We start from the raw sequence: 20,723 nt of genomic DNA, 5'->3' as shown, positions 1-20,723 counted from the left end.
TATTAGACTGGTCTGATATTCCCCTTTCTTTTTCGTTTCCTTAGACCCCCTTTCATTTCATTGCTGAGTGTGTAGAACAGTAATAGCTATCAATTGCTAAGCACTTATCATGTTGGCATTTTGTATCGGTTATCTCAGTTTAGTCCTAACAACAGCCCTTTGATGCAGGTTTTCTTACCTACAGTTTACAGATGTGGAAACACTTTCAAAAGTTACACTGATTACTTAGTCACACAGCAAGTAAGAGGCAAATGTAAGATTCAGCATGGTAAAGAAGAGCATTTAGACTTTTTTCTCATCTGAATAGTGAAGAATAGCAACCTTTGCCATGTTAGAAGGATTAAAGATACTAAAGTGCTTATGACATAGTAAGTACTCAGTAATTAGAAGATATTATTTGTAATATTACTCAAACTTACCTGCTGGATTCCAAAATTTATATACTTTTTCCAGTTGACCACACTGCCTACCTCTAAAATATGCTCTTCAGCAACCCTTGGGGCCATGATGATACAGAGATAAGTTAGACACATCCTTTCCCCCTCAGATTGCTGCATTTGGAGCTTATCTGCCTGTCATTTTTATTTGATGGATTACGGATGGAATCCTATTTTTTCAAACCACCATTACTTTTCTAATTGTAGGTCCATTTTTAACAAACTGAGAAAACAAATAAGAAATGAAGCAACTCTATGACATGATTGATGATTGTTGTTTGCTCATGCACAATTTCTCTCTCTTTAGAGATCCCAAGGTTTCTCGCCTGCTGCTTGATGCTCGGTATCCAGTTGTCGCTGTCGACAGCTACATGCCTGTGATTGACGTGTTTTCAGGCCACCAAAATGGGAGTCTTCGAGTCTTTTTAGCTATGGGCTCTTCAGATCAGATAATAGCACTGCAAAGATTAAAGAATGAAGAGGAAACACTTACTCCCTTCAACCCCAGGCCCTCCCATTTCCTGGACCAGCCGTCTGTAGCATCTGTTGCTATGGTAGTGACCAAACACTTGATTGTTTACAAAAAACATAATCTTATTTTAAGGCTTACAAGGTGATGCTTTGATAATTGGAGTGAACCTAAATCTGCCATAAAAAAAAAATAGTCTCAGTGAAAAAAAGAAAAGGTAATCTGGGGGAGAAAATGGGGATGGGGTGAAGAGTGATCCTAAATGTAAACCAGCAAAATATTCTGTTCCTTGACCAAATCCATGTTGCAAAGTTTTCAAGTGACATTCTTAACTTTTCTGCTCATAACTTAAGAGTAATTTGTTCTGTACAGTTGTTCAGTTAAGAAAGCACATTGACATACTTTTTTGTGTTTATTCCCTTATACATGAGGTAGGTCATTGTCATTCTCTTTTTTAGGTAATGAAATAGAATTAGAGTTTATGTTACTCATCCAGGATCACGTAGCTGAGAATGGGAGAATTGGTGTTCAGACACAGGTCTTCTGACTCTTAAGCCCACTATATCATGTCCTCCTGTATCTTACATTTGATGTCTTTACTAGAATAGCCAAATCTTAGTCTCCACTGTATGTTATGTTTTTTAATCTGAATCTCAATGACAAATTGATTGCCTCTAGCAGAGAAAGATGGAGAAGGAAATGGCACTCCAGTGTTCTTGCCTGGAGAATCCCAGGGACGGGGGAGCCTGGTGGGCTTCCGTCTATGGGGTCACACAGAGTCGGACACGACTGAAGTGACTTAGCAGCAGCAGCAGAGAAAGAACTATTAGGAAAATATCTATTCAGTTCAGTTCAGTTCAGTCGCTCAGTCGTGTCCGACTCTCCGCGACCCCATGAATCACAGCACGCCAGGCCTCCCTGTCCATCACCAACTCCCGGAGTTCATTCAAACTCATGTCCACAGAGTCGGTGATGCCATCAGCCATCTCATTCTCGGTCGTCCCCGTCTCCTCCCGCCCCCAACCTTTCCCAGCATCAGAGTCTTTTCCAGTGAGTCAACTCGTCGCATGAGGTGGCCAAAGTATTACAGTTTCAGCTTTAGCATCAGTCCTTCCAATGAACACCCAGGATTGATCTCCCTTAGAATGGACTGGTTGGATCTCCTTGCAGTCCAAGGGACTCTCAAGAGTCTTCTCCAACACCACAGTTCAAAAGCATCAATTCTTCAGCGATCAGCTTTCTTCACAGTCTATTAGTAGGATATTTCTTTGTTATGAACCCTGAACTTTTTCTATTTTATATTCATGTCTATCAGTAGATAATAGTGAGGGAGTTAATTTAAAAATGACATAAAAACACAAATAAAACTCATCTCTTTAATATTCCCAAGTCTTTTTTAGATGTTATGTGGTCCTCACATTGCAATGTAAACTTAGATTTTGTTAAATTGCATACCAAAGGTTAAAAAATGTTACTGTGCACACAAAAGAAGTCCTTAAAGGTTCGATTCAGTTCAGTCTCTCAGTCATGTCTGACTCTTTGCAACCCCGTGGACTGCAGCACACCAGGCTTCCCTGTCTATCACCAGCTCCAAGAGCTTACTCAGACTCATGTCCATTAAGTTGGTGATGCCATCCAACCATCTCATCCTCTGTCATCCCCTTCTCCTCCCACCTTCAATCTTTCCCAGCATCAGAGTCTTTTCCAGTGAGTCAGCTTTTTGCATCAGGTGGCCAAAGTATTGGAGTTTCAGCTTCAACATCAGTCCTTCCAATGAACACCCAGGACTGATCTCCTTTAGGATGGACTGGTTGGATCTCCTTGCAGTCCAAGGGACTCTCTAGAGTCTTCTCCAACACCACAGTTCAAAAGCAACAATTCTTTGGTGCTCAACTTTCTTTATAGTCCAACTCTCACCTCCATACATGACTACTGGAAAAACAACAGCTTTGACTAGACGGATCTTTGTTGGCAAAGGAATGTCTCTGCTTTTTAATATGCTGTCTAGGTTGGTCTTCCAAGGAGCAAGCGTCTTTTAATTTCATGGCTGCAGTCACCATCTGCAGTGATTTTGGAACCCAAAAAAATAAAAGTCTCTCACTGTTCCCATTGTTTCCCCATCTATTTCCCGTGAATTGATGGGACCAGACATGGTCTTCATTTTCTGAATGTTGAGCTTCAAGCCAACTTTTTCACTCTTTCACTTTCATCAAGAGGCTTTTTAGTTCTTCACCTTCTGCCATAAGGGTGGTGTCATCTGCATAACACAGGTTATTGATATTTCTCCTGGCAATCTTGATTCCAGCTTGTACTTCCAGCCCAGCGTTTCTCATGATGTACTCTGCATGCAGGGTGACAGTATACAGCCTTGACGCACTCCTCTTCTGATTTGGAACACAAATACAGTTGTTTCTGCTTCTATACTCAGTGTCTATCCAATTCAGTGTCTGCAGAACTGAATTACTATAATACTGCATGGTTATATTAAGAAGCTGCTATAATTCTGAGGGTTTTTTTTTTTGTCTGTACTCTTCTCTAGAGAATCAAAGTACAAGTTTTCTGTTTCCCTAAAGAACTTTTTTGAACAGCTGTCACTGACATATGCTTTTAGACTCCAAGGCAAAGACCTAATGTGATCTCTGTTCCACATATTTTGGATTAGTAGTTAGACACTTAAATGCATAAAAATCATACAGTCCGACCCTTATCTGAATCCTGATTTCCCCTTTGGTGAGTATTCCCAATAATCACTTATCTAGTGTCTGCTGAGGCTGTCTGGAATTGAGGAAAAGAACACTGGCTGTGGAGTCAGTCTACCTGAGTTCAGACCCTGGTTACACTATTACTGGCTATACATGTTAAATTAATATTAATAAGTGCAAGGCTCAGAGTCAGTAATAAATACATTATTGTTATTAGAAGTACCTTCAGTAACAGTGTATTTACTACCTCTCCACTAATAAACACACTGTGTTACTCTTAGTGTCATTAGAAAGAATAATTAACATAATTAATACTTAGCTGCTTCAAATATGTGTCCTTTATCCTGTTAAGGAAATGGCCTTCTTAGCATACGAAGAATCAGAAACATCTGATTAAATTTTATCAAATACCTTTTCAGCCTTTATTGAGGTAGTCAGTTTTTTCCTTCCTCTGTTAGTGTACTGGATTACATTTATGGATTTCCTAATATTGACCAAGTCTCACAGTCTAGAGTAAATATTCCCTGATCTGATTACAGTGAGCAGTCGTGAGATTTATACACAATGAATATTAAGTATCTGCCTATTTCTTCATCTCTTCTCAGACTATACAGATAATAAACATGAACACTCTATACAATTACTCTTTAAAGCTCACCAGCATCTCTGTTTCATTTCATAGGCAGGGGACCATGGAAATGGATTGATGGAGCACCACTTTGAACTCCTTGTAGACAAGGTTAAAGGACTCGTCCCTCTTCAGGCCACAGTCTGGGGAGAAGCAGATTGTTATGTCCAGTACTACTTTCCAGTTCAAGACTCACAGTCCAATGTGCTGAAAGGACCTGAGTTCCTTGAAAATGGTAGGTTTTGGAGATTAGGCCTTCTCATTCTTGTATGGCTCTTTTATTGAATATACTGAGATTTTTCTTGCTGAGTGAGTCTTGTGTTCCTCGGTATTTCTAGTCTTACCTGAGCAGTGCAGGAGATACCCTGAGTTTTTGCTTTTCTTAAATTCTTTTTTGCAACATTTTATTTGGATTTGATTTCAAATTTATGGAAAAGTTGCAAAAATAGTACAAAGAATTCCTGTATACCCTTTACCTAAATCCATCAGTCATTTACATTTTGTCTTATTTAACATCATTTACAAGCCTATTCACTCTTATCTATTAACATACAGTTGATTCTCATTATCTATCATAATTATATTCTGTAAGGTCATCAAGAGCGCTAAATTAAGAGAATACTGAACCACTGTTTCTAGGGGGAATATGTACATATACATAGCTCATATAGATCATAATCTTAAATCCTAAAGCAACTTACCCTGGTAGATTCTAGTGTCTTTATTTTACAGAAGAGAAAGCAAGGTTCAGAGTGTTAGTAACTGCGGCCACCCCACTAACAAGTGCCAAGGTTGGCGTTTAAACCCTGTCCAACTGGCTTTAATGTAGAGCTCCTGCACTACATTGCACTGTCCCTTACTGTCTCTATCCTTGGTCATCTCTGAGAGCTCAAACAAGAGGACCAAGTGCCGCCTTGTTTGCTTGCAGCTGGGAGTGAGCAAGTTGCGTGACTCAAATTTCCTGTCATTCTGAGCATGTCCTTAAGTAACTGTGAAAGTGCTGCCAGGATTGGTTTTGAGCTTCAAATAATGGACCTGTACCTGGGATATTTAAAGCACTCTTAATCAATAAATAACAACCCAATTTAAAAGTGGACAAAGGATCTGAATAGACACTCCTCTATATAGAAATGGCTAATAAGCACATGAAAAGATGGTTAAGATTATTAGTCACTTGGGAGATAAAGATCAAAACAGTCACAAGGTACCACTTCATACTCTCTGAGATGGCTGTATATATATTTCTTAAATAGATTAATAAGTGCTGGTAAGACAGTAAAGAAAATGAAGTGCTGGAGCCCTCACACACCGTCCACCAACAAAGGAATCTCTTCTGTATTATCATGGCACTTTAGGGGACCATAGCTACTAAGGAAGTGGACCTTGGTAGGAGTAATGCAGTCAGAAGATACAGATTCTGGTTCCAAGACTGTGACATACTAGCTCTAAGACCTTTGGATGGACTGTGTAACCTCAAGGTACCCATATCCTCATCTATGTAGCAGGAGAAATACCTGCTTTCTTTTCCCCTGGAGAAGGGAATGGCTAACAACTCCAGTGTTCTTGCCTGGAGAATTCCATGGACAGAGAAGCCTGGTGGGCTACAGTCTATTATGAGGATAAAATTGAATAATACTGGATATTAACATTCTCTCTCATTACATTTAAGGCATTTAATGATGTATTGAATTATTCTGAACTTCTTTTCCAAAGGAATCACCCTGAAGCCTTTTAGATCTGCAACCACACTCTGTCTTCCAGACCCCGTCTTTAACAGTGAACACCATCACTCTCTCCTGTTGCCAGCTGAAGTTCCAGTGCAAAGGCTCCTGCTTAGTGCCTTCTCTGCACTTGGGCTTGTCCCTGGAGGTGGAGTCCAGTTTGAAATCTGGTGCAGGTACAGTATGGATAATCCATTCCTGTGCCTAGGAAAGAAGTGCACAGTCATAGCGCGGCCTTCCCTTAATTAGCCCTGGTTGAATTGTAAGCAAAGTGACCCCTTCTGCCCTGTTTAACATTATTTAGGAGTTTGGTAGTGACTCTTATCCAGCTTTTACCATAATCTGTTAAATTATTAGACTTTGGGAGCAGTTTGTATCTCTTGCTTCTAACCACTACTTACATTTGGAAGAGAAGTTTTCATTTTTATTTCCTACTGTCATTTAACATGTATTAGTCACCTTTCTTCTGCTTCTCTTTTTGCCTTACATTGTTCAGGCCCTTGCTATATCATGCCTCAATTATTGTAATACCCTCCTAACTGGTCTCTTCATTTCTAAACTCATTTCTTGTAATCTGTTCTTACCACCACCAGAAGACTAGCCTTTGTGAAATAATAATTCCAATCATGGCACAGAACCACTTGTGCTGCGGGATGGATGTTGTCAGGAGCGGCTCCTCCCAAAGGGCAAAGCCAGATGCTAATTCCTCAACCGAAAACCTGTGAGAAGCTGGGCTTTGTCTTGAACACAGAGTATAATTTATGGGGTTCCTCCTGCAGGTTATGGGCAGTAAATTCAGCCAGACACAACCACAGCTGCATACCACAAATACAGAACAATCAGGCTGCAAAGAAAACTAGATACTGAAAGCTTATCCCTGGAACATACTGAATCATTCGTCCGCCTAATTCTTTCAACTGACAGCTTGTGCTTTTGTGGCTTACAGATACTATTATCCTAATGTGAGAGACCAGATGGTCGCCAAAGGAACCTTGCCATTATCGAGGATCTGTGCCTTGGTAACCATGCAACACCGTGAGGATGGGGGCATGCAGACCTTTAATCTCCCTTTAACCCCCAGGCTTGAGAATAGGAAAGAACTAAGGAACCAATCATCAGGTAATTGAAGACGTTTACCTTTCCCTTTCAAAGGAATATCCCTTTTCCCTCTAAATTAGTGATTCTTCACATTTGTGGTACTTACCTTTTAAGAATTTGATAAAAACTGAGGCACCTTCTCTTAGAAAATGAGTAGAATTCATACTGCAAATTTCGAATGTAATTTTAGAAAATTCATAGTTATGTAGACTGTATACATAAATGTTGCTTGTCTCATCTCACCTTTAACTTCAGTAGCATTTGACAAGCCCTCATGACACAAATCCCACGTATTATGTAGGTATACTCAGATAATTATTATTCCAAGGCAACATGATGTAGGATAGGAAGAAAATAGCATGAAGGGGGAAATTCACTCTGAGGGAGGATAGAGTCAGGATTTAAAGTTAGAAGGGATTAGTTAGAATTGGAGTTTTGAATTCTATCCTAATGGTTCCAGCACGATGACCTATCCTTCAAATACATCATGAATAACTAGAATGAGCCTCATAAATCAAGTTACTCTTCCCTCTTACTGGAGAGTATCTGCCCAAACAAAGGCTTTATCTTGTTAGATTAAGATTGAGTTGTTCCTCCTGACCCTCACTGATCCGCTTCTTCTGTTGTTCCTTAAAACTTTCCCTGGGGACTTTTCTGGTGGCACAATAGATAAGAATCCACCTGCCAGTGCAGGGGATATGGGTTTGATCCCTAGTCCAAGAAGATTCCACATGCTGTAGAGCAAGTAGAGCCCAAGAGCCGGGACTACTGAGCCCACATGCTGCAGCTGCTGAAGCCCGTGCTCCGCAACAAGGGAAGCCACTGCAGTGAGAAGCTTGCGCACCATATCTAAGAGGAGCCCCCACTCTCTGCAACTAGAGGAAGTCCACATGCAGCAACTGAGACTCAGTGCAGTCAAAAATAAGTAATTTAAAAACAATATTTATTTTTATTTTTGGCTGCACTGGGTCTTCGTTACTATGTGGACTTTTTCCTAGTTTCAGCAAGTGGGGGCTACTCTTTGTTAAGATGTGTAGTCCCTCTTGTTTCAGAGCATAGGCTCTAGGGCACACGGGCTCAGTAGTTATAGCACTTGGGCTTAGTTGCCCTGCAGCACATGAAATCTTCCTGGACCAGGGATCAAACTCATGTCCCCTGCCTTGACAAGTAGATTCCCAACCACTGGAATACCAGGGAAGTCCAGGAGAATTTTTATTAAAAGATGGCATGTGAAGGTGTTTCACGTGGTGGTAGTAGGAGGGTGATAGAAATGTGTGAGTGTAAAAACCTTTTAAAGATTTAAAAAAACAAAGGTTAGAGTCCATCTCAATTCTATAAAAATAACTGGGATTACGTTCTGCCTCTGTTAGTTATGTGATTTTACAAGCCAGTTGAATCTCTGAGCCACAGTTTTCATAGATATAAAGTGAAAATTGTGACTTCTATTCTGCTTTATTAATCCTAAAGTACAATAATATAATATGATTCCGACCATAGATTGTTTCACTGCTGAGGCCCCTTACTGTTCATTAGGATTATAGTGTTTAGTCTCTTCCTTCCTTCCTGACTAGGACTTAGGGTTTGGTAGAACAGAAGATTATTTCAACCAACCTTTTGATTTTTCCTTTCACCCTCATTCTTCAGGTTTACTGGATGTGGGCCTAAGGTACAGGCGTACTCCAAGGACAGCAGAGGGAGTTCTCGCTGCCCGAACTGTCTCCATCTCAGTCCAGATTATCAGAGCCTGTGGTTTGCAAGCAGCAGCCAAGTAAGTTCACATTAGAAAAGCAATTCTCAAACCAAACCTTTCTCCACTGCAGTCCACATAATTTGTAATGCTCAGATAACATAAAACTTCCTTGGATACAATCTTCAGTTTATTAACCAGAACTCTGCTCTTTTCTTTTTCTCTTAAGAAAGCACGTAGGAATATAAGTGAATAAATCACTTGCAAATGTTGCTGTTTTAACTGTTATTAGCAACTTAGTTCCTTGATGTTGTCCAGCAGTTTATCCTCTACCCTGCTGCTGCTAATGTTGCATAAGTCATGTCTGGCTCTTTACAACCCCATAGACTGTAGCCCACCAGACTCCTCAGTCCATGGGATTCTCCAGGCAAGAATACTGGAGTGGGTTGCCATTCCCTTCTTCAGGAGATCCTCCCGACCCAGGGATCTAACCCAGACCTCCCCCGTTGTAGGCAGATTACCATATGAGCCACTGGGGAAGCCCTCTACCCTACTCACCCCTTAACCCAAGGTCAGACCCTATGCCCTCCAACCATGCCATGACCAATCACTGTTATAGGTTCTCTGTAGTCTCATGTTCAATCTGGGTACCACCTTCTGTTTTTCTGGCTCATTCCTCTTTAGTCTGTTGTCAGTACAGAAGCCAGTGAGCTTATGAAAACTTAAATAGATCTTGACACACACATCTACTTGAAACCCACCGATGCCTTTCCATCTCATTTAGAGTAAATGCCAGAGCCTTTTGAATGGCCGTGAGCCCCCACGTGATCTGACTCTGTTATCTTTCTGGCCTCCTCTCCTCCTGGTGGTTGCTGCTTGCTCCCTCCACTCCAGCCGCTGGCTATTTCCTTGCTTCTGCACACATGCTCTTCTTCCCCTCAGGGCCTTTGCCTTGCTGTTTTCTCTGCCTGAAATACTGTTTCTCTGTATAAACAGCATGGCCTTCTCTTGCCTCCATTGCTCATTCTTCTCTCTACTTTGGATGTTCTTCCTTATTTTGTCCTCTAAACAAACTTCCGTTTTCGTCAAGGCTTTGCAGCCTTCCTCCATCTCTCCTTACATGTTGATAGAATTGGTGCTTTGTCCTTTGTCCAGTAGCTCCATGCTGCAGCACAGAGTAGTCTGTTTCTATTACTTGCAGACATGAGTTTTCCTCCACTAGGCTGTGGATTCCTCTGCATGCATGCACTGCCTGAACTCTTCTCTGTACGCCACCACAGAGCATTGTTCCAGCACTTAACAAGTGCTCAGCTAAGAAGGAGAATTAGGGACTTCCCCAGTGGTCCAATGGCTAAGACTCCATGCTTCCAATCCAGGGGGCCCAGGTTCAGTCCCTGGTCAGGGATCTAGATCCTGTCTGCCACAAGTAAGAGTTCATATGCTGCAACTAAAGGGCCCATATGCCATGACTAAGACCCAGTAGAGCCAAATACATCAGTTCAGTGTAGTCGCTCAGTGGTGTCCGACTGTGTGACCCCATAGACTGTAGCCCACCGGGCCTCCCTGTCCATCGACAACTTCTGGAGTTTTCTCAAACTCATGGACATTGAGTCGGTGATGCCATCCAACCATCTCATCCTCTGTCGTCCCCTTTTCCTCCCGCCTTCAATCTTTCCCAATGAAAGGGTCTTTTCCAGTGAGTCAGTTCTTCACATCAGGTGGCCAAAGTATTGGAGTTTCAGCTTCAGCATCAGTCCTTCAATGCATATTCAGGATTGATTTCCTTTAGGAAGGACTGTTTGGATCCGCTTGCAGTCCAAGGGACTCTCAAGAGTCTTCTCCAACACCACAGTTCAAAAGCATCAATTCTTTGGTGCTCAACTTTCTTTATAGTCCAGCTCTCACATCCAAACGTGACTACTGGAAAAACCACAACTTTGACTAGATGGACCTTTGTTGGCAAAGGAATGTCTCTGCTTTTTAATATGCTGTCTAGGTTGTTCAAAACTTTCCTTCCAAGGAGCAAGCGTCTTTTAATTTCATGGCTACAATCACCATCTGCAGTGATTTGGGAACCCAAAAAAATAAAGTCTGCCACTGTTTCCGTTGTTTCCCCATCTATTTCCCATGAAGTGATGGGACCAGATGCCATGATCTTAGTTTTCTGAATGTTGAGCTTTAAGCCAACTTTTTATACTCTCCTCTTTCACTTTCATCAAGAGGCTCTTTCTGCCATAGGGTGGTGTCATCTGCATATCTCAGGTTATTGATATTTCTTCCAGCAATCTTGATTCCAGCTGTGCTTCTTCCAGCCCAGCGTTCCTCATGATGTACTCTGCATATAAGTTAAATAAGCAGGGTGACGATATACAGCCTTGATGTACTCCTTTCCTGATTTGGAACTAGTCTGTTGTTCCATGTCCAGTTCTAACTGTTGCTTCTTGACCTGCATACAGATTTCTCAGGAGGCAGGTCAGGTGGTCTCGTATTCCCATCTCTTTCAGAATTTTCCAGTTTGTTATGATCCACACAGTCAAAGGCTTTGGCATAGTCAATAAAGCAGAAAGAGATGTTTTTCTGGAACTCTCTTGCTTTTTCCATGATCCAGCGGATGTTGGCAGAGAAGGCAATGGCAAGCCACTCCAGTACTCTTGCCTAGAAAAATCCCATGGATGGAGGAGCCTGGTAGGCTGCAGTCCGTGGGGTCACTAAGGGTCGGACACGACTGAGAGACTTCACTTTAACTTTTCATTTTCACACATTGGAGAAGGAAATGGCAACCCACTCCAGTGATCTTGCCTGGAGAATCCCAGGGATGGGGGAGCCTGATGAGCTTCCGTCTATGGGGTCACAGAGAGTCAGACACGACTGAAGTGACTTAGCAGCAGCAGCGGATGTTGGCAATTTGATCTCTGGTTCCTCTCCCTTTTCTAAATCCAGCTTGAACATCTGGAAGTTCATGGTTCATGTACTATTGAAGCCTGGCTTGGAGAATTTTGAGCATTCCTTTCCTAGGGTGTGAGATGAGTGCAATTGTGCGATAGTTTGAGCATTCTTTGGCATTGCCTTTCTTTGGGATTAGAATGAAAACTGACCTTTTCCAGTCCTGTGGCCACTGCTGAGTTTTCCAAATTTGCTGGCATATTGAGTGCAGCACTTTCATAGCATCATCATTTAGGATTTGAAATAGCTCAACTGGGATTCCATCACCTCCACCAGCTTTGTTTGTAGTGATGCTTCCTAAGGCCCACTTGACTTTGCATTCCAGAATGTCTGGCTCTAGATGAGTGATCACTCCATTGTGATTATCTGGGTCATGAAGATCTTTTTTGTACTGTTCTTCTGTGTATTCTTGCCACCTCTTCTTAATATCGTCTCATTTCTGTCCTTTATTGAGCCCATCTTTGCATGAAATGTTCCCTTGGTATCTCTAATTTTCTTGAGATATCTAGTCTTTCCCATTCTCTTGTTTTCTTCTATTTTTTTGCACTGATCGCCAAGGAAGGCTTTCTTATCTCTCCTTGCTATTCTTTGGAACTCTGCATTCAAATGGGTATATCTTTCCTTTCCTCCTTTGCCTTTCACTTCTCTTCTTTTCACAGCTATTTGTAAGGCCTCCTCAGACAACCATTTTGCCTTTTTGCATTTCTTTTTCTTGGAGATGTCTTGATCCCTGCCTCCTGTACAATGTCACGAACCTCCTTCCATAGTTCTTCATGCCAAATGAATAAATATGTATATTTTTTAAAAAAGAATAACTAGATCATGATCCTGAAGCAAGCTAGCTCACTTTGGACATGAATTCAAGAAAGAAGCAAATGCTGCTTAATTTGGTCCCTGTTACAACTTAAGAGGCAGAATATTTACCTTTAACTTCATAGTCACTAAATAACTATTGGGATTACTGCCATGTGGGATCTGACATGAAAGTAGCTGGTAATATGTTCAGTCTAATTAATACTTTTCCTCACTGAATTCTCCAAATAGACTTTTCCAGTAACCACTGAAGAACATCTTAGTGAGATACTAGGGCGGTTTTTTAATCATGTTCTACCATATAGTCAAACTTCTGATGGTTTCTCATTGTCAGTAACATTGGTTTCCTAATTTTAATTCTACATTCCTATCATTTAAAAAATAACTAGCATACTCTAAATATGTGGATACTTATTCATGTATGAGTCATCTTCATGTACTGCTATACTAATATTTATATATTGTTAAGAGTAGTAAATCTTTAGTATATGAAATAACTACTCTAGAAATTTTAATAATTTTTTTCTATGCCCAAATCGTTTACTCTCTGAACCCCCTAGATGGTACTCACTCCGTTCTAGGGTAGTGGTCCACAGGGTAAGGTCCAACCTGCTTGCTCAACATGGCATTCAGGGCCCTTCAAAACATCTTAATCTGAGTCTTGAAAGAAGAGTAGGAGTTAATCAAAATGCCCAGGAAAGCTGAAAATTATTCCAGTCAAAGAGAAGAACATGTGCAAAAGCCATGGAAGCATGAAACTTATATATAATGGAGTACCTGTTCTGGGTAAGACCCAGCCCATGTCAGAATCATAAACATAGTGTTACTATGTAACTGACATATTAAAAAGCAGAGACATTACTTTGCCAACAAAGGTCAGTCTTGTCAAAGCTATGGTTTTCCAGTAGTCATGTATGGATGTGAGAGTTGGACTATGAACAAAGTTGAGTGCCGAAGAATCGACGCTTTTGAACTGTGGTGTTGGAGGAGACTCTTGAGAGCCCCTTGGACTGCAAGGAGATCCAGCCAGTCCATCCTAAAGGACATCAGTTCTGGGTGTTTATTGGAAAGACTGATTTGCAGCTGAAACTCCAATACTTTGGTCACCTGATGCGAAGAGCTGACTCATTAAAAAGACCCTGATGCTGGGAAAGATTGAACGTGGGAGGAGAAGGGGACAACAGAGGATGAAATGGTTGGATGTTGTCACCGACTCAATGGACATGAGTTTGAGTAAGCAGGAGTTGGTGATGGACAGGGAAGCCTGGCGTGCTGCAGTCCACGGGGTTGCAAAGAGTCGGACACGACTGAGTGAACTGAACTGACAGAAAAGGACTCAGAATTTCAGTACTCAGATGTCAGAGAGACTGAGTAATAGACAGGAAATTCAGTAGTTTCTCTGAGAACTCATGGGGAAAGTCAGATTAGATGGCAGGCAGTTTTTTTTAAGTCCTACATCTGATCTGTGTTGTACTTGCAAGAAGCCAGGCCAAGGCAGTGGAATGTCCTTGTAGTATCACTCTAGTAGGCAGAGGAATATTGTCTCCTTCATACACACATACGCTGTGACATCTCTCTTACTAAGAAAACACAGTGTGGCACTAGATAGGAAACACATGTCTGCGAGTGTTCTTGGTGGCCTGGTGGGAATGGTGATGTTTCTTAAGCAGTCTACTGATTTCTGATACTGCATCCTTCCCATTTCTGATATTCCTGCCCTCTTCCCCCACAGGGCTTTGGCTGAGCAGGAACCTGCTCTGCGGTTTAGTGCCACAGTCGGGGTCAATGCCTTTGTCACCATTCGCCTGTCCTTCCTGCCCAAAGGAGAACAGCGTCAAACCCGCCCTGTGGCCTGTTCCTTCTGCCCTGAGTTCTCCCATCACAGCGAGTTCTCATGTAACTTGGTAACTCAGCACTGCAGTGGAGAAGCCTGTTTCCTGGCAGAGCTGTTAGAGTTTGCAGAAGTTACTTTTGCTGTTTATCATGAAGATACCAAGTCAGGTGAGGCTCAGTCACAATTAAAAAGCATTCTGTTTTGAATGGTATAGCGCTTCCAACTTACTTCTAAAGGGTATAGCAAAAATATGTAGAATATGTATTGAGTGTGTTTAAGAGAATGTAGAGAAGTAAAGAAAATGTGTCAAGTTGTTAGCAGGTGAATCTAACTGAAGGATATATAGGAGTTCGTAAGTATTCTTGTAACTTCTGTATGCCTGAATTTTTCAAAGTAAAATTACTTAAGTGTGGGTATACACATACTTAATAATTTAATTTAAATGCTTTAGAAGGCATTTAAGATTTGACTGGAGCAAGATGATCTCTAATGCACCTTCCAACACTGAAATTCACTGAGTATAAATGGATTCTCATATGACTATATTGTAACATAAGCCCTTTAGTCAGTAGACCACCAACTAATTTCCCGTTTTTTTGTTTGATTTAACAGCCAGTGATATAACCAGTATCCACTCATTCAAGGATTATCTGCTTGGAGTAGTAAAGATTCCAACAAAAGATCTGCTGATCAAGAGATCTGGTAGGGATCCTGGATTATCACTTTCTAATTCTATCCTTTCCTATTCACTTCCCTGCTCAAGATTATCTTGTTTGGCTCTCTTGCAAGATATGGGGTGGGGGAGAGGGAGGGAAGACTAGCACATACTTCTTAATTCTGCCAAATACCTCAGAAGTTTTCTCAGAAATATTTTAAGTCCTTTGCTAGTTATTTCAGAAGTCTTCTAATAAAGCAGAGAAGCTCAAAACACTGTACTGTCATCTTCCCCCAGGAAAGGAAATGATGATGATACTGCTTATAATAAATTTGGCAATACCTATTGCATTATATAGCACTATGTAAAATATTTTCTCAGATCTCATTTGTACCCCAGGGTAACTCTTACTGTCAGGGATACTAGGATTATCTTCATTTGACAAATGAGAAAATTTAGGCTCACAGAGTTTAAGTGATTTGTCAGAGCCACACAGCCACGTAGTAGAGTCCTGGAAATCAAATCCAGGTTTGCCCATTGTTTTTCACTATACTCTTCTGTCTCACTGAAGAAGGAATGAGGCTGTGAGATAGAGACCCGAAAGAAGGTTACGACCACCAGGACAGCAGTCTGGAAGTATTGGTCCCATCCTGCTTTTTACTAGCTCAGTGACCTTGACCTCTCTGAGTCCCACTTACCTTATAGATGGAGACTGTTAATGGTAACAAGTCTATGAGGTAGGACTCAGTGAGATAGGATATGTAAAGTACCTGACACATAGTAGGCACTCAGTAAACGTTAAGTTTCCTTCTTTTGCCCATCTTCCTCCCTAGGATTATATGATCTATTTTCCAAAATTTAGCACACATCTCCCAGTTCTAACTGTGAATTGAAATTTGAGCAATACTCAATAAGCAGATACCATGTGCCTGCCAGAAAGAAGTCTCTACAACTTGAGAAAGCGTTCAAATCTCACTTCTTGTGATCTAGGACAAAGATCACTTTTTGTGATCTAGGACAAGTCACTTCATCTCTCAGCTCTCTAAATGGAATCTCTAAAAATGGAAGTAATAAGATCTTTGCAGGATTAGTGAAGCATTCAATGAAGTTATACATATAAAAAAATCTGTGCACAGGGCTGGCCACATGGTTTCTTTCCTTCTGAAACTTACTGCAGAGTTTGTCAGCAAATAGGCACCATCTGAGAAATCCCATCTTCACAAATTAAATTTAACCACTTGGAAATAAACCTTTTGACAATTTGGAATGTAGCATTTGTCTTTATAGTCAATTATTCTAAAGTGAACATTCTGTTTTGTGTCCTCCTGCCAGTAATCTCAGTTATAGAATCACAGAGCCAGAGGAACGATCCTATGCAGCAGTTCTTAAATGCTAAAATGGTGTGAAATTCTTTGTGGATTCATAGTTGAGCATTTTTCTGGGCCAACTTTCATTACTGCCCAAGGGATCTGTGACCAAATAATTTAAGAACCACTTGGTTGTGAGGAAATTAATACCCAGTGATGAGAAATTACTAAACCAAAGCTGTAGGTTTTTAGACTAAAGTCAAAAGGAGTCTTGGCGATCTACATTCTCATTTCAGCATTCTCATTTTATAAATGAAAACTTGGAAGGCCCCCCAAAATTAAATGCATTAAATCATAACACTGTAAGTGACCTTTGGCAAATTCGTCTCAATAAGTCTGAATCTTCTCATCTAAAATTTTAATTAATAAAATCTCAGAAAATTGCTGTGAATATTATACCAGTCTATAAACTGCTTTACTTAATTACGAAATCCAAAAAGCTCAGAAAAATTACAAGTTTTTTTAAATTAGATAAGCAGCCAAACCTGACGCCAACTGACATGAGACTGTTTAGTCTTTATTTTTTGACTTAGGCCACTTCCTGATTATATAAAGTTTTATTGGAGCACATTGTGCCCATTCATTGACATATTGTCCATGTCTGCTATCTCACTACAACACAATTGAATAGCTGCAACAGAGACTATATGACTGAAAAGCCTAAAATATTTACCATCTGCCCTTTTCCAGAATAAATTTACCAACCCCTGACCTACGTGACCACTGACTAGTACATAGCGTTCAATTTATGTACCATATTACCTTTCTAAGATCTGAAAATTTTTTAAATTATAAACAAATCTGATCCGGAAGATTCTAGATAAGATATTATGAACTTGTAATAGGTGGATTGTAGACTTTAAAGCCAGCTATACCTAGATTCAAATCCTAGCTTTACTGCCTGGTAGCTGTAACAACTTGGGAAGGTCTCTGAGCTTTCATTTGCTCATCTGTAAAGTATGGATTATTGTCCTATTTAATCCTCAGAACTTGACAGGGTTATCAAGAAAATTAAACGATGTAATATGTATAAGGGCTTCCCAGGTGGTGCTAGTGATAAAGAACCCACCTGCCAATGTAGGAAACATAAGAGACATGAGTTTGATCTGTAGGTTGGGAAGATCCCCTGGAGAGTGGCATGGCAACCCCTGGAGTATTCTTACCTGGAGAATCCCATGGACAGTGGAGCCTGGTGGTCTACAGTTTAGGGTCACACAGAGTGGGACACATGGAAGCAACTTAGAACACAATATGTATAAAGCATAAGAATTTCTGACACATAGTAGATACCCAGTAACAAGTATTTAAAATTTTTATTTTGAAGTCTAGTACCTGGTCCTTAGTATGTGTTCAGTAAGCGGCAGTTCCCTTGGTAAAAGACCCATGGCTAGACATCTGTCAGATCTCCTGATCCTGTCCCATGCCTTCTCCATTGTACTCATTGTATCATAATAATATTTCACATTTTTAATTCTCTTTCAAAGCTCTTCCAGAACCATTATCTCATTTGACAATCATAATAACTTTGTCTGGTAAGCAAGATTGGCACTGTTTTTCCCATTTGTCAGGTAATGAAATAAGACTAAAAGAAATTAATGGCTTACCCAGACTGAACCACAAATTTTGGGCTGAGCCAAGGAGAAAATTCCGATCTTCCAGCTCCTAACCTTTGTTCTTCCACTTGATTTCATTGCCTTTCAGTGGTCGGATGAAACAAACTTCAGTGCACTGTGGGTTTATGTTTTCTTTTCTATATTGGACCAGGGTGATGGTGACTCTTATGCAGAAATTCTTTTTACTTTTAAAACAATAATTGAAAATCTTCCTTTTCTCTCATAAGGGATCACTGGATGGTATCCTATCATTTTCCCAGAAGAGGGGGGCCTGCCTCATGGCTTGGAACTCATGCAGAAGATTGTGGGTGGTCTGGAGCTTTCAGTTTCCTTCACCCATCCTGGAGACAGAGAGCGGGTATTGGAAGCTGCTGAGCTATTGGGCTGGAGCATTGAGAATAATCTGAAGGATTTTGTCAAGATGGATGAAGAGGAGCCAGCCACTGTCACCATCTCCACCCCGAGGCTCTGGCTGCCCATCCATTGCGTGCTGCTTGCCGGCCACAGCCACATTCATAAGAGTACATATTGCTACCTCCGCTACAAGCTATATGATCATGAAGGCTTTTGGACCCCTCTCAAGAAGCCTAAGGAATCTACAAACAAAAAGCAGGTCATGGTTACATTCAAGGCATCCAAAAGAGCAGAAGTCACTAGGAACCCATCACTGCTTTGGTACTTCAGAGAGGAGAGGTTAGAGATCCAGGTGTGGCGCGCTTATGGCAATGAGAGTGTGGAGAGGCCCCACCAGACCGACAGCTGGATTGGCTCAGCCTATGTGGACTTGACCAGACTTGGGGAGAGGTCAGCACGGACACTCACTGTCAGTGGTAAGTGATGTCAGCCTTAGTGCTTGTGGTTTGAGCACCTCTGCTCTGTGACAAGCACCATGTGAGATACCCTCTCTGACATTATTTTATTTGGTCCTCCCAGAAATCTATAAGATAGATATCAAACTCATTTTTCAATCATGAAAATGGAGGCTCAGGTAGGTTGGGTAACTGCCCAAGGTCACTTATTAGTAAGTATTCTGTCCATTATTACATGTTGAAAAATTAATAGTAATTTAATAATGCTTCTTGAAAGTAAAGAGATTTCGGAAAGAGGTCTGCTGGCTGCTTTAAGAAGGGCATTATCTAGTGACAATATACCTTAGTGGAGCCTAAGGTATATGGTCTAAGATCTTAGAACTGGCTCTGAACTTTGTAGCCTTAAAGTACATACAAATTCACCAGATTGTTGTACCTAACACAGTGCCTAGAACACTGTAAGTCCTCAGTTAATACATGTAAAATAAGAAGAAGTGAATTTAGGGTCTACCTCTAATCCCATGTATAAGAGCCTATATGATAATCTAAAATGTTAGTTTTTAAATACACTGAGAAATATACCTGTTAATGAAATTAGGATATCCTTTCTCAGCACATCTTGGAATCAGAAAGTCTACATGGTAATTAACTGGCTCACAAGACAGAAAGGAAAAAGGTAGTATTTTGCAAGTGGCATTATTGGTGCTTTTCTTTCAAGCATTTGTTCAGTATTTGCTCTATGTCCATGACCCTGGGAATTCAAAAAATGAATCAAAAATAGTTAATGAGCCTGTTGTTTAATGGGGGAGTGGAGTAGTAAATACAGTGAAGTGTAAGAACTATGAAAAGGTATTCTCGGTGGTGCTGTGGGAGCACAGGGACACAGCAGATCTTTGGTCCAAGGATGATGTGTCAGGGGAAGTGATGCTTCACCTGAGTTTCAAAGGATTTAGAAATAAGTCAAGAAAAGGCGGGGAAAATGGTTTTCTAAATGGGAATAGCATGGGTGAAGGCACAGAGGCAGGAAGCAGCCTGATACATTTTAGGTGTTGTCAGTAATTTGGTGCTGTTGAATCACAGGATATATAGGTTGGGAAATTGTGGGGAATGAAGCTAGAGAGGTGAGCAGGAGGATTGTGTGGGAAGCCTGTTCTAAGCAGGAGAGTTTAGGCTTTTTTCTGAGAGCTATGGAAAGCTATTTTAATGAGTTCTGAACAGAAGAGTGACATAGCTTTACTTTCTAGAACAATAAGTGTGGCAGCTATGCTACAGAATGGATTGAAGATGACCAGACTAGATTCTTTCAGTTCAGTTCAGCGCTCAGTCGTGTCCAGCTCTTTGCGACCGGAGAGAGCACGCCAGGCCTCCCTGTCTATCACCAACTCCCGGAGTTCACTCAAACCCATGTCCATTGAGTCGGTGATGCCATCCAACCATCTCATCCTGTGTCGTCCCCTTCTCATCCTGCCCTCAATCTTTCCCAGCATCAGGGTCTTTTCCAGTGAGTCAGCTTTTCACATCAGGTGGCCAAAGTATTGAAATTTCAGCTTCAACATCAGTCCTTCCAATGAACACCCAGGACTGATCTCCATTAGGATGGACTGATTGGATCTCCTTGCAGTCCACGGGACTCTCAAGAGTCTTCTCCAATACCACAGTTCAAAAGCATCAATTCTTTGGCGCTCAGCTTTCTTTATAGTCCAACTCTCACATCCATACATGACCACTGGAAAAACCATAGCCTTGACTAGATGAACCTTAGACTCTTTACAAATGTCATATTTATATACCTTAATGTTCCTATAAGGTAATTTTCCTCACTATACAGTTGAAGAAACTGAGTCACAACCCTATCTTAGCTCTGTTAGCCTTGTGCTCCTACCCTGTTACTGAGCAGGTAGCCCAAGCTAGAGGAGGACTGAGTATCACGGTGATCATCCTAGATTC

At 41.0% G+C, this 20,723-nt stretch overlaps 1 protein-coding gene across 5 annotated transcripts in view; it reads left to right on the top strand.

The window, feature by feature from the left end:
- The window catches only part of C2CD3 (C2 domain containing 3 centriole elongation regulator), a 127,104-nt gene that overhangs the window by 58,224 nt on the left and 48,157 nt on the right, over positions 1-20,723 (top strand). For all 5 annotated transcript variants that reach the window (XR_016039002.1, XM_088843184.1, XM_055423655.2 and 2 more), the window contains 8 exons: positions 745-991; positions 4,291-4,471; positions 5,950-6,133; positions 6,904-7,076; positions 8,700-8,823; positions 14,231-14,499; positions 14,945-15,034; positions 18,195-18,797. Coding sequence is in view for 4 of the 5 variants with exons in the window: in XM_088843184.1 (XP_088699310.1) it covers positions 745-991; positions 4,291-4,471; positions 5,950-6,133; positions 6,904-7,076; positions 8,700-8,823; positions 14,231-14,499; positions 14,945-15,034; positions 18,195-18,797 (1,871 nt within the window). In the remaining variant the exon portion in view is untranslated. The remainder of the gene's footprint in view (positions 1-744; positions 992-4,290; positions 4,472-5,949; positions 6,134-6,903; positions 7,077-8,699; positions 8,824-14,230; positions 14,500-14,944; positions 15,035-18,194; positions 18,798-20,723) is intronic.

The sequence above is a fragment of the Moschus berezovskii genome, chromosome 14 (assembly GCF_049115385.1).
Source record: "Moschus berezovskii isolate FMDL1 chromosome 14, NW_MosBer_1.0, whole genome shotgun sequence".
NCBI classification, from domain to species: Eukaryota; Metazoa; Chordata; class Mammalia; order Artiodactyla; family Moschidae; genus Moschus; species Moschus berezovskii.
This window is presented reverse-complemented; position numbering and strand designations above follow the sequence as displayed.